This window comes from Meles meles, chromosome 8 (genome assembly GCF_922984935.1).
Source record: "Meles meles chromosome 8, mMelMel3.1 paternal haplotype, whole genome shotgun sequence".
NCBI lineage: Eukaryota > Metazoa > Chordata > Mammalia > Carnivora > Mustelidae > Meles > Meles meles.
Window position 1 is genome coordinate 70995167 of NC_060073.1, and position 14454 is coordinate 71009620.

Consider the following 14454-nt stretch of genomic DNA (forward strand, 5'->3'; position numbering starts at 1 on the left):
TTCTTCTACAAAAAAATCAAGGATCAGAGATAATTGATTGCTATGTTGGTGGGTTCTATATTAAGTGCTTCATATTCAATAATTCATTTAATGCATGAACCAGGTAGTTGATGTTACGCCATTTTATATGTGAGGAAACTGAGCCATAGAACATTTAGGTAATTTGCCCAGTGTCACAGGACTTGTAGGTAGACCAAGAAGGATATAAATTTATGCCCACCAGAAAATACCACCAATCTCTACAGCCAATATCACAGTCTCCTCAAAAAGATAATTAGGCACTAAGAGAAAGATGGCTTTTGTTTTGTTTTTTAGTTTTTAAAGAGCCTGTATCCTGAAGATGAACTAAAAAAGGATGAATAGCAATGGAGAAAGGCTTTCGGTGACTTCAAATAGTGATTTGTGGGCACCAAAGGAAGGACTTTTAATGGAATAGTCATAAAGACAAGGTGTCTGTCCAGTTGCCCAGAGAATAAGTAGCTATAGTTAACTCCCAAGAATTGGTAACTAAAAAATATCAGTGTAGAAAAGTGCATTTAAAAGCTCAACAGAATTTAACAAGGGAGGGGCAAGATTACAAAGTACTCTAAGCACCACGTAAAATTCCTCATGCCCTAGGAAAATGATGTTTTAATATTTCTGCTTTTTTTTCTTAATAAAAAGTTTGAAATAGGCTTTTTTTTTCTTTTAAAGATTTGACAGAGAGAGGGATCACATGTAGGCAGAACAGCAGGCAGAGAGATGGGGGGAAGCAGGCTCCCTGCAAGCAGAGAGCCTGATGCGGGGCTCAATTCCAGGACCCTGAGATCATGACCTGAGCCGAAGGCAGAGGCTTAACCCACTGAGCCACCCAGGTGCCCCAAAATAGGGTTTCTTAGGTTCATTTCAATAATACTCTTAAAATTGAGACACGATAATATATTTCAAGGCATTACTCTTTATTACTCTACTCCATCTCCTTTATTGATTTTACTTTTTACTAAATGATCACTCTTCTTTTCTCCTTCTTCTATTTGATCTTACCCAACTAACCATTATCATATACGCTGCCTGTATTGTCTTTCAAAATATGTGAGAAAGAGAAAATATTTTTTTACAGCAAAAATACTAACAAATTTAATGGGCTTTCCAACTCACTAGAGTACTGCAATATTTGGCATAAGGTAAGAAACAAGGTTAGAATGACCCATGAGAATTTAGTTTCTGCAGGAAAGGAACTACAAAGTGTGGCAAGTAATTGGATTGCTGTGATCTACACACAGTTTTATGACAAGATAGCACAGGGATTATCTTTTGCTTTTGTACAGCTTTTATAAAAAATATTTATTATTGGAGTACAGTTGACATGCAATGCTATATTAGTTTCAGGTGTACAACACAATGATTCAACTATTCTATACATTACTCAGTACTCATCATGATAAGCATAGTTACCATCTGTTCCCACACAATGTTATTATAGTATCATTGACTACATTCCCTATGCTGTACTTTTCACCTCCGTGACTTATTTTATAACGAAGTTTGTACTCTAACCCCCATCATGTATTTTACCCATTCCTTCCCCCACCTTCCCTCTGATAACCATGAGTTTGTTCTTTTCGTGAGACTGTTTTGTTTTTTTAGTGGTTGCTTTTTTTTAAGATCCCACATATAAGTGAAATCATAAGGTATTTGTCTTTCTCTTTCTTATTTCGCTTATCATAATATCCTCTAAGTCTGTTCATATTGCTACAAATGGAAAGATTTCATTCTTTTTTATGGCTGAGTAATATTCCAGTGTGTGTGTGTGTGTGTGTGTGTGTGTGTGTGTGTGTGTGTGTGCGTGCGCCACATCTTTACCCATTTATCTATCAGTGGAGACTTAGGTTGCTTCCATATCTTGGCTTCCATATCTTGCTCCCATATCTTACATTATTGTAAATAATGGTGTAATAAATAGGGGTGCACATATCTTTTTGAATTAGTATTTTCATTTCATTTGGTAAATTCTCTGTAGTAGAACTGTAAGCAATAGATTTTACATGTAACCATCTATCACTGCAGCTAAGTGCAGCTTTGTACCTAAGTTCTAATTCTTGAGATATAAAGGGAAATCATGTTTTAAATGGAGAAACCATGCTCTTCACTCTGTACTTCTTTTACCCAGCTCCTTGACATGTCATCATGGTGACTATACACCCGAGGGCCACGTCCAAGGGTGGTAGAGCAAGAAAATAAAGAAGATAAAGAAGATGGGTTTTGGGTCCCATCTCTTTAAGAACTTGTGGAATAGAACAGATATTTTAGCTCTGGACCATTGACTTACAGGCTGTTATATGTGAAATATATTTCTATCTTGCAAAAGCACTGTTATTTTGCTCTCTGTTATATATAACTGAACATATATACTAAATAATGCATCATACAAGAGTTACTTTTCTCTCTACTTACAGATGAGGGAAGAGGGTCAAAGAAGTTAATTTTCCAAGGTTACTCAGCTACTATATGGTAGAATAAAAAAATCCCCCCAAAAAACCCAAAAAACAAAAACAAAACAAAACAGAGTCGGGGTGCCTGGGTGACACAGTCTGTTAAACATCTGACTTTGGCTCAGGTCATGTTCCCAGGGTCCTAGGATCAAGTCCTGCGTGGGGCTCCCTGCTCAGTGGAGAGCCTGCATCTCCCCCTCTCTGTACCCCTCCCCACTGCTTGTGCTCTCTCTCTCTCAAATCAATCAATCAATAAAATCTTAAAAAACAAAACAACAAACCCAGAATCCATCCTCTTTTCGCTAACGCAGGCAATCCCCTTTAAGTTAAATACTATGGAATCAAGGAGGAAGAAGACATAAACTTTGCATAGGGGAATTAATGAGGGCTTCCTGCTAGAGGTAGCAGTTCAATGAGATCTTAAAAAATGTGTGTGGATGGGGCGCCTGGGTGGCTCAGTGGGTTAAGCCTCTGCCTTTGGCTCAGGTCATGATCTCGGGGTACTGGGATTGAGCCCCACATTGGGCTCTCTGCTTGGCAGGAAGCGTGCTTCCCCCTCCCTCTCTTGCCTCTCTGCCTACTTGTGTTCTCTTTCTCTCTGTTAAGTAAATAAATAAAACCTTTAAAAAAAGTGTATGTGGAGGAAAAGATATTCTGGGCTGATCAACAGAGTGAACAAAGACAAGGAGATAAAGTATAGAAAAGACTCAAGAAAGTCTGGGGTCTATGGCATTAGGTGATCAATATTGTTTCTTGGCTTTATTTATTCAACATATATTTCAGGGTACCTGCTACAGAGGGAGGCATAAACAAGGTCCTAGAGGTATAATGGTAAAAAAAAGTCAATAAATTCTTAAATATATGAGAAGATGATAGTACCGGCTATGCCTACTGGATAAAGTCCAAATCCCTTATCAAGCAAATAAGGCCTTCACAGTCAGACTGAACCCTGCCTTCCCAACCTCACACTCTTTGACTGTGCTGTGTTTCAGCCTCACAGAAATCACTATATATGAGTTTCCAGGCCTCCAACCTTTGTACATACAGTTACTTCTTGGAATGCCTTTTCCATACCCAGCCTGAAAACATCTTACTCAATCTTTAAGAGCCAAGTTTGACTTCCTCAAGTGGGATGGTTCCTTACACCATATTCTCTTAAAGCAGTTTCTTCACGTCTCATTCATTTATTCATTCAACCTCCAACCAACCTAGCAAAAAATGTGTCAGATTTTAGAGGTAAGACAGTAATAAAAATGGAACAAGTTTTCTCATGCTTATGGAGTTTAGACCCTAGAAAGAAATACTGGGCATCAAACAGTTACAGTGCAGTGTGACAACTTTTTTCCAAAGGGATGAGTCTGAAGAGGAAACACACATTAGGAGCACCACACCTAACCTCAGCTTCCCAGAAGAAGCATTATTTAAGCTGAATCCCTCAGGATGTATAGGAATGAGTCAGGCAGAGAATGGCAAGGGGGTTTTAATAGCATGTACTAGAACTAAGTATTGTCCACTAGACTCTATTAGACTATGAAAGTCAATATTTTTAAAGAGCATCCTAAGTGATTTAACACCACCACCAGCACCAAGATTAAATGCTGGTTCAGGTTAACACTAAATGTATTACCATTGTACTTTTGTGAATCCCTATAGTTTTATTTTGTCTTTCCTCTATATAGTATTTCTTATCCCACCTTTTACCGCCTTCAGTCCAGGATCCAGAAGCTTCCTGGGATCCCTACTATATCTCTGAAACTTCAGTGTGCATAAGATTTACCTGGGATGCTTGTAAAAACATAAGTTCCTTGCCCATCCCCTGAGCTTCTGATTCTATTGATCTGGGGTAGAGTGGGAAATTCTTCAATTCTAATAACCTGCCTGAAAAGAACTGATGCTACCAGTTCACAGACCACATCTTGAGTAGCAGTTCTATAAAGAGAAATTATATTAAATATTTCTCAGAATTATTTCCCCTTGTTCTTAAACCTGCTCTTCCAGGTTGAGCTCCTTGGACCAAAAGTGGCTCTCTTGCCCAAAAAGAAAGAAGGGCCTGTATGGTGACTCTCACCCACCAGTCACATACTCCACCTGGGAAACTGCTATATTTTCTCATCACCACCTCCCCCACCCAGCCTGTGCAGAGGTTTCCCAATGGTTGAGGAGTTACCCATAGAGTAGCCAGCAAACGGCCAGCAAACGGCCTTCTCTAAGGTCTCCACCCCAGGGAGGAAAAATGAAAGTAGGTTAGTGAATGGGTAAATAGGTCAGGTTTTCTATTTATCTTGTGATTTTAAAGATCCGTGTAAGTCTGGATAGGAGTTTTATAATTTCACAAAAAGAAAATGATGAATTACTGAACTGTTTTTTTGTTTGTTTGTTTCAGTTTGGTTTTTGTTTTGTTTTGAATTGCTGAACTGTTAAGAAGGCTTTCAGTAATTGCTGGCATTCGCCTCCATGTCTTTCGTATGAACATACCACACACCTCCTTAGGAGAGTTATAACTGCTTAGAGAATCTGAAAATACTTGACTCTAAAAAGGAGGAAATGAAAGCAACTCACAAAAGCTGAGAGGATAATTTTGATGATTAATTAGGTAATACATATAAAGCACCTGTAGAACATAGTGGTCCCTTGATAAACCCTAGGTCCTTCCCCCAATTCTATTTATTTTTTTATTATTTATTATTTAGAACATTTTTGTCCCTTAGAACTCTCTAGAATGATAGAACTCTCTGGAATGATGCACTGCTGAATACATTACCCACTAGTCATGTTGGCTACTGAACACTTAAAATGTAGCTAGTACAACTGAGAAACTGAATTTCTGATTTTATATTCTTTTAATTAAATTTCAACAATTACATGAGACTTGTAACTACTGTCTTGGAGAATACAGGTTTAGAAGCAAGGACAAGGTAGTTGGTAATTGTCAATTTGTTGAACTGTATTGGATTGATCCTTTTTCATACAAATATGCATATGTTTCAGGTGGTGAGTGAAAGGGGCAGCTGCCCCAAGGGCAAGCCAAAAGGTGTAGTGAAAGAAAAAACACAGAGGATCCAAGCCAAAAAAGAAGTTTCTGTCATATTGATCAATACTTCTCAAACTTTAATATGCATACGAATCACTAGGGTTCTTGTTACACATACAGACTGTGATTTAGTAGGTCTCAAAAGGGACCTCAGATTCTATGTTCACAAGGTCCCAGGTAATAACAATTGTTGTTAGTTAAAAAGTCCATTTCAAGGAGCAATGATCTAGATGTAGATAGGTCAATGGACCAGCATAACCCCTACTGGATCTGCCTTTGAATGAGATATGGCATCTGCATTTTGGACTCAGTAGTCCCAGCTCAAACCAAGGAATGCTCCATTCTATCAAAGGCACACCATCGCCCTCACTCTCATGATGAACATTTATTAAGCCCACCTTCTACATATTAGAAAGAGTAGTCATAACAACCCCTGCAGAGCAAATATTATTTTTCCCATTTACAAATAATAAAACAGGTTTAGATAGATAATTTGACTTAACCAAAACCCACCCACAAGTTCTAACTGTCAGAGATGGGCTCAGAACCCAGTCACTCCTGAATCCAAATCCTAGCCTCTCTCCTTGTACAATCTTCTTACTCAAAGTGTGGTGTACAATTGAACATCAGCCTCACCTGGAGGCTAATGAGAAATGAGGACTCTCGGGCCCTATCCCAGGGTGACTGAATCAGAATCTGCATTTGAAGATCTCAGGTCATTCTGATGCACACGAATATCTGAAAAGCACTATCATGTGCCATCTCTACTTTTAGAGAGCAGAGCAACAGGTGGAAGTGCAGGGAATCTGCTGATTGCGGCAGCTAAGGAATGGATTTAGACCAGCTAGGGTTGACTCTAGAATACATACTGATAGCTTTACTTCTGTTGCTAAAGTCTTACTGCCTCATGGGCACAGTTTTAGCCAAAATTAAGCAGTTTTCTGGTAGGTAAGGATTTTTTAGTTTTGGATAATACTATATTCCCAACAAAGAAAAACATCAACAATATAATTTTACCAGTGTTCATGGGGGGAAAAACACAACAAAGAAACACAACAAAGAAATAAACTTGTTTGCTGAAAGACAAATGTGCTAAAATCAGCAAAGTCTTCTAAAACATCTTAACCTTATTAATCACTAGTAAATGGTTGAAAGAAACAAACATAATTTTGCTTCCTCTCTCTTCATGGGTAATTCTGGAGAACTATCCAATTAAGAGTGAATAGTAGTCTGAATCACAAGGGTCTGTTATTATACAAAGTGACTCAGAGGAATTAATGTCTAACTGCCCAGCTCTGTGACCAAGTGCTTGGTCATCCCACTTCTGCAAGCCAGCAACTTCCTCCTCAGAGAGCTCTTACCCTCAGCTTCCTGCTGCTGGAATCAATCAGAAATGCCATTTAAACCTTGCTTAACAACACCTCTTAGTTTCAAGTCCATTCTTTGGCTCTGGAATGAAACTCATTGCTAATTTGATTGTTTCCCTATGTCCCTGAACCCACATCATCCATTATTTTCTCTTCTCCCCCACTCTTCTCAACACTCTTCACTACACTGTCAACTTCTCTTGGGCTGTTTTATTCCCTTAAGATCACTTTCTGGTCTGTCCCAGAAGCGAAGTCATGTCTACAGCCAATGTACTTTCACTGTTAAAGTTCTCTACAAAAATCTCCCTTGTTGCTTCTCCATGTCCTCATATCAAGCAACATGGGGGGGGTAGGGGGATAGGAGAAGAGTAAATGAAACAAGATGGGATTGGGAGGGAGACAAACCATAAATGACTCTTAATCTCACAAAACAAACTGGGGGTTGCTGGGGGGAGGTGGGATTGGGAGAGGGGGAGCGGGCTATGGACATTGGGGAGGGGACGCGAACCATAAGAGACTATGTACTCTGAAAAACAACCTGAGGGTTTTGAAGGGTCAGGGGTGGGAGGTTGGGGCAACCTGAGGGTTTTGAAGGGTCAGGGGTGGGAGGTTGGGGGAACAGGTGGTGGGTAATGGGGAGAGCACGTTTTGCATGGAGCACTGGGTGTTGTGCAAAAAGAATGAATACTGTTACACTGAAAAAATAAATAAAATGAAAAAAAAAAAAAATCTCCCTGATAGGGGTACCTGGGGGGCTCAGTTGGTTCAACACGTCTGCCTTCGGCTCAGGTCTTGGTCCCGGGATCCTGGCCTCAGGCCATGCATTGGGCTCCTTGCTCAGCGGGGAGCCTGCTTCTCCCTCTCCCTCTGCTCCTGCCCCTGCTTGTGCTCCGGTTTTTTGTTTGTTTTTGTTTTTGTTTTCGTAACCTAATTCCTCTTTCTTCTCTCCTCTACTTCTCTTACTTCCTCACTTTCTTGGGAGATTTTCCAAGCCTCAGTCCTGGAATTTCTGGAACAAATCCCCTGTCTCCATTATTATTTCTACTTCTGGAAGCAAAGTTTCAGACAACAAAGTGTCTCAAAGAAAAGTAAGGTCATTATATTGTCAGTACTTGCTAGAGTTTTCTTTTATATCTCAATAGTTTCCCTTAAACATCCTTAATAATCTAGACACTCACTTCCCATATCAGTTGAACCAGGTCCCTTTGAAACTTCAGTTGTTTATTATCATTGACCTACTAATATTTTTAAAGCATAAGATTCGTTCTTTTGTACCTACTTTCCTTACAAAGGACATACATAAATTCTTAGCCCTTTTATTTAAGACTTTGGCCTAGTAACTTTGTTTTTCATTTAGCAAATAGTCACTCTTTCTTCTACTTTGAGCTTGGCAATATGACTTGCTTTGGCCAGTGAGGTGTTGGTAGATGTGATGTGAACATAGCTTTTAACTGTGATTGTGCCCTGGGCTTCTCCTCTTGTGCTTTGGCCATCACAATGAAAAGAACATCCTCTGGGTAGTACTGTCCCCCCTCTGGGCCCCTGAATGAAACGTGTGAAGCAGAGATGCCCTAGCCAACCTGGTAATCGGCAGCCTAAAGCAGCCGGCCCAGCCAACCAGCAGACACTTACGGGAGAAATAAATACTTATTGTTATGAGCCATTGATTATGTGGTTATTGGTTGCCCACCAAAAACTGACTCTTATGTGAAGTAAAAGTAAATGATAGACCAAGCTCTACCATTTATTAGTTGGGCTCGAATATCTGTATCTGTAAAATCAGAGGTTTGCATTCATTGGATCCCAAGTTCCTTAACAAGATTTAAAACTCATGGTTCTTGAGTATACCACTTCCCACAGCATATTTCCAGAAAACAAGTCAAAATATAACCACTAAGAAATGATGTCCAGAGAAGAATGAAGAGAAAAGGATCCTAGAATCTCTCTGCTCAATTTTATTTTTCTAAAGTAGAAAGAATGGGTTGGTTTGGATGCTGTTCAGTATAGCAGTCTGACAGGTCTACTGAGGGGCAAAGTATGTCAGGAGAGGAGGCCTCCATGTCTGTTGGCTGCAGAGTACTGAGAGGGCATCATGCTACCTTTTTACTAAGTCAGTCTTCAGGGATGTAGATGTGCAGATCATATGCAGGCTCCGATCCCCCAGAACTCTCTAAGGACACGTATTTTCAGCATCTATCATAAGATAATATTTAACAAGTAATAGGGAATAATAAAAGGATGGAGGGAAAAATGTAAACTACAGTGTTGAAACAGCAATTTGCTTTTTCTTTCTTTGCTTTTCCTTGAATGATTTTAATCTTCATGTAGGGGTTTCAGCTTTGCAAGAGAGGGGGGACTGTACCACATGTAAGGTCCTATTCAACCTTACAATATCATGACATCATGCAGGAATGAGTTTATTTGAAGCATTTTTACATAAGAACCTCACTGACCCCTTCTTTGTTAATGGCAGACACTTTAGAAGCTCTAATAACTCTTAACTTACTGTCCTAAAATAAAGGGCAGATATCTCTTTAAATATTTTTTGTGACTTTATTAAAAATTTCCTTTGACCACAGATTTCCTCTATTCATATGCTGTTTGCATGCATGCCAAGGAATTGTTTCCAAGAGGACAATGTATTTCTAAAATCAAACTTGCTAATTGGCAAAATTAATATGTTTACTTGCAATGAAATTATTTGTAAGAAAGATGGTAATATATGTTAAAATTTTTCATTTAGATAATATTTTTAAAAAAGGAAATGTTCTTATGCAACATGACTGAAATGCTCTGGGGAGCTCTGAGATCATTTTTTCATTAAATAGATCTGAAATTATGTGAACAACTAGAACATGAGAAAGAAAAGAGGAAAACAAAGTATAGAACACTGGGGAATGAGAAAATAGCTTGCAAACGGAACAGTGATTTGTTCAAGGTTACCCAGTGAGTCAGGAACAAAGAGGAGAGTTGGACCCATGCCAAGACCCAAAGTATATCTACATTAATGGCTATGTACTGTCTGCCATTTTTAATAAATGATGTACTCACATATGGGAAAGACAGTCATATTTACCATTCTCTCAGGATCTAGCATGTGTTACTTAATAAGTTTTTATTATTTAAATAAAATTATAAATAAACACCTATGAACCAGAAGTTAACAAAGCATGATTTTGCATACAAAATTTCATTTTATCCCCACACCCACTTCTGAGGTAGGTATTGTAATTCCTGTCTTAAAGATTAATTTGGATCCAGAAAAATTAAATGAGTTGCTGAAGAACACATTGCCAGAGGATGTTTTGGGACATTTTCACCATACTGAGCTACTCAGCAAACCTCTCTAAAGATCCTACTCTTAAGGAAGCTCAAAGAGGTTTTGCACTAAGTACAAAAATATTAAAGATTAAAAAATGAGGAATAACGTGGAGAACATTAGGAGAAGGAAAGGAAACGTGAACTGGGGGAAAATCGGAGGAGGAGACGAACCATGAGAGATCATGGACTCTGAGAAACAAACTGAGGGTTTTAAAGGGGAGGGCATGGTGGGATGGCTGAGCCTGGTGGTGGGTATTAAGGAGGGTATGTATTGCATGGAGCACTTGGTGTGGTGCATAAACAATGAACCTTTGGAACACTGCATCAAAAACCAATGATGTATTTTATGGTGACTAACGTAACACAATAAAAAAAAGATTAAAAAATAAGGCCATGAAGAAGTCATGGACAAAGTCGTTATTTGGGGAATAGAAAGCAATTCTGTACTCCTGGGGATAAAAATACATTCTATGTTTATAAAAAATAAGAAATTAAAAAAAATAAAAAATAATAAAAATAAAAAGAAAGCAGTTGGATTAATTTGTTATATGTGGCTGATTTTACTAGCCAATTAGTTGGGTTATCAGTCAAGCATGTCTACACAAAATCCTTAGATTCTATTGATAAATTATTTGTACATGAGGGCATCTGGCTGTTAAGGCATGAGAATCTTAATAGAAGGCTTTGAAATAATACAGATCTACCACAAGAAAGCAGTCCTACTCACAAAATCAAGTGTCTGTGTTTAATGCCTACTTTAAAGCACAGCTCATTTGCTTTTGCCAATGGATATAGCAAAAAACTAACTAAAGTAAAAATACAGAATTCCTTAATATACATGGATCCGTACCCCAAAGGTATTGGAGCCTCTGTAACAAGTTGTCTTCCACCCAAAGCCACCTATGGGAGAGGAGAAAGCATACTTCATTCGCACACTGAGAAGCAGAAAATAAGGGAGGGGAGGAGGAAACACAAGCAACTACATGACAGGAGTTAAGTAAGACCTCAAACTCTTTAGCCAGGCTACCTAGGTTCATTCTTGGCTCTGCCACTAATGCAAACTTGAAAAAGTTACTTAATCTCTTTATGACTCAGTTTTCTTACTGTAATATAGAGAAAGTAATAGAACCTATCTCATAGGGTTGTTTTAAAGATCGAGTTAATATTTGTCAAGTGCTTAATGTCAGATGTACTGTAATCCCAGTATAAATGTTTGATAAATGAAGGAAGATAGGGAGAGTAAGAGATAGAATAGTGGATTCTATGTGTCTTTAACTTACTGCTTTGCTTCCTTCTAACGTTGTCCTACTCTTTCCTCAGCTGGGGCCACTGATTCCTACCAGTGAGCTTTTTTTTTTTTTTTTTTTAAAGATTTTTTTTATTTTTTATTTATTTATTTGACAGATAGAGATCACAAGTAGGGAGAGAGGCAGAGAGAGAGAGAGAGAGAGAGAGAGAGAGAGAGGAGGAAGCAGGCTCCCCGCCAAGCAGAGAGCCCGATGCGGGACTCGATCCCAGGACCCTGAGATCATGACCCGAGCCGAAGGCAGTAGCTTAAACCACTGAGCCACCCAGGCGCCCCCCCTACCAGTGAGCTTTTAACCCATTTCTTGTCTGACCCTAAATGACTCTTGTTCAGAAAGATTTAACAAGCCCTCACTCAGTAGCTCAGGTGAGTCAGCATCAAGTCAAGCTTGCTATTATTCTTGTCCTGACCCTGTGTCCCAGTTTTAGTCACTTGTTCCTGTAATCAAGTCCCAGCCTTGTACTCCAGTTCTAGCATTCTGCTCCCCTGGGGGTGAGTCCTGGCTTGGAGGACCTGCTCAGGATCTCCAGTTCCTTCGAGGCAGACACCTCCCGAAGGGCAGCCTCGGGACTGGACATATACTTTGGCACACCGTGCATGAACTTCAGAAAATCATCTGCCTGTATTTAAAAATTCCAAACTTTTACATAAAAGTTCAAATTTACAACTTCTCTGGAAAAATGGGATGACCTGGCAGCACTTGGTCCTCATTTCCCCTTGGTACCACCCACTGGAGCCAAGTGGCAGCTGCCCCCTTTGGAAGGCCACATGCTCTCCATTCCCTACCGTCCCCATGCCCTCTTTCCCATGTATTTCTGTGTTACTTGCTCTGCATAGGCATTTGAGGTTGAGTGGGGGTCTGAGATTCAGAATAGCTGATACTTAGCAAACCTTTCCTTTGTGCCACGTACTCTTCCAATTGCTTCACTAGTTTTAGTCATTTGATCAAAGACTATGAATCTCTTCTCATCCGTTATCCCTGCAGTCCTTCTCCTTGCTTCAAATTCTCTCTCTGCATGCACCTGTGTCTGTCGCATCTTCCCCAATCACTATTCTCCACCCATTAGCCAGGGCGGCTCAGAAAGCCTTGTTGGCCTCCATGATGTCAACCACTCACCCACATTGTGGCCTGTTGCCATCCCCCAATCTCTCCTGCCCTGCCAGACTTTGTTGTCAAGAAGTTAGGCCCTTATAGTGGCTGTATTTCAGGTATAGAATCCCAAGCTTTACTGACCTGCTTGATCTTCACACCTATCTCATGCTTCAGGCTTTCATAAAACCACAGGTCTCATTATATATAGCTAGACTACCTCTCACCAAAATTTGTTACAACTCTTGTTAGAAGCCTAGCAAAATCCATTAAATATTTACTGATACCTTACTTATGTTCTAAGCCCTTCCATAGAAATTGATTTGAGCATCCCTTTACTAAGAGACTCAAAAAAGTTTATCCATCTCTTCTATAAGCAATTCATTATTTTTTCAGGAAAACACCTAGAAAACTAACATTGTTTGAATATAATCGACTTTTCCCCCCCTTTTCTCATGATGTGTCCTTGTGCTTTAGAAAACAGTGAATGAAAGAGGTAACTATTTGCATGACTAAGCTGAGATTTAACAGATATCAAAACAAAACTCACAAAACTCATTCTATACAGTTCAGATTATCTGGATTGGGTAAAACTGAATATGTACTGAATTTTATATTTAGCTGATTAAGTTCTAACATAATTTGTAAAGAAAATCTTATAAAAATGTTACTTACATAAGGAATCGTGTCCAAAGTATCTGTGTTGACAATTATAGGAGCAGGGCTGGCCTGAAAAAGAGAAACAGAAAAAACAAATTAAATAAAAAGTAGTCTATTTTGAGATAGGATCCGTTAAACAGATTTAACAGAGTTCAAAAGCATTTTTTGAGGAACTGTACAGGCACTGTGTCAGGGTTTTGGGGGATACATGAAATACCCTGGAGTTTGCTGCGACCTCCTCCTTTAAATATGTGTTTGCTACACTTGCTCCACGATGAAATGAAGTAAGCAGTTACACTTCTACTCATTTTCTCTTAAATTCTGCTCAACAGTAGGAGGTGAGGATTTGAGCTGCATATGAGGTAAGAATTTCTAATAAATTGGGCGACAGTTAAAACGTATAGCATTTCCTTATAAAATAGCTGTACAAAATAAATTTAACTTCTCTCTCATGGCAGCAAACTTAAACCCAAACCAGCATTTGTAATCCTTCTCTTTAAACTGCCTTTTTAGAATATGTTGAAAATAGGTTCACTCATTGACATTTTTTTTTTTTCCCTCTCGAGTCACTCATTGACATCTTATAGATGAATACCTATTATGTATTCTTTATCCTATCTTTGGTCATGTATGCATTTCTGAAAACATACCTTAGAAATCCTTCAATAGGAAATTAAAAATTCATCAAAGATGGCATAAAATCATATTGGGTATGCTAAATTTTCTTTTTAAAGGAAATTAGTACAAAGTGCAGTCATTCTCTTTAAAGTTGAGTAGGAAACTGTGTAAAACTGATACAGAAGTGCTACAAGCCAAGTCATTAGCAAATAAGAGATTGCAATCTGTTTGCATCCACCAATCTGACTTCATGAATATTGAGTAGACCTATCTTTATTTTCTAGTTTCTAGAATTTTCACAGCATTTTTTCCTCATCCCCTGCAGGATCTTTAATCTCCTTCCCAAATTGCAGATTTCATTTAGATAGAGGAAATACTCTCATCATGATTAATCGAGAGCTGTCCTATAAGACACGGTGGCTTTGGCAAATACTCAACTTTTGGGACATTTCATTAGCTGTGCCCTCTGGAATTAACAGAGTTAACAGCTTTTTAATGTCAATCTGTGCTTGTGGAATCCTAATAGATTGATAAAACAAATGGCAATCCAGCAGATTTCACAAAACAAAACTCCATGCTTTAACACAACA

The 14454-nt window shown here is 38.8% G+C and overlaps 1 protein-coding gene across 13 annotated transcripts in view; it reads right to left on the reverse strand.

Moving 5' to 3' along the window:
- Positions 1-14454, reverse strand: part of DLG2 (discs large MAGUK scaffold protein 2) — a 1573258-nt gene that overhangs the window by 708140 nt on the left and 850664 nt on the right. For all 13 annotated transcript variants that reach the window (XM_046015622.1, XM_046015636.1, XM_046015625.1 and 10 more), the window contains one exon: positions 13262-13315. In XM_046015622.1, the coding sequence (XP_045871578.1) occupies positions 13262-13315 (54 nt within the window). The remainder of the gene's footprint in view (positions 1-13261; positions 13316-14454) is intronic.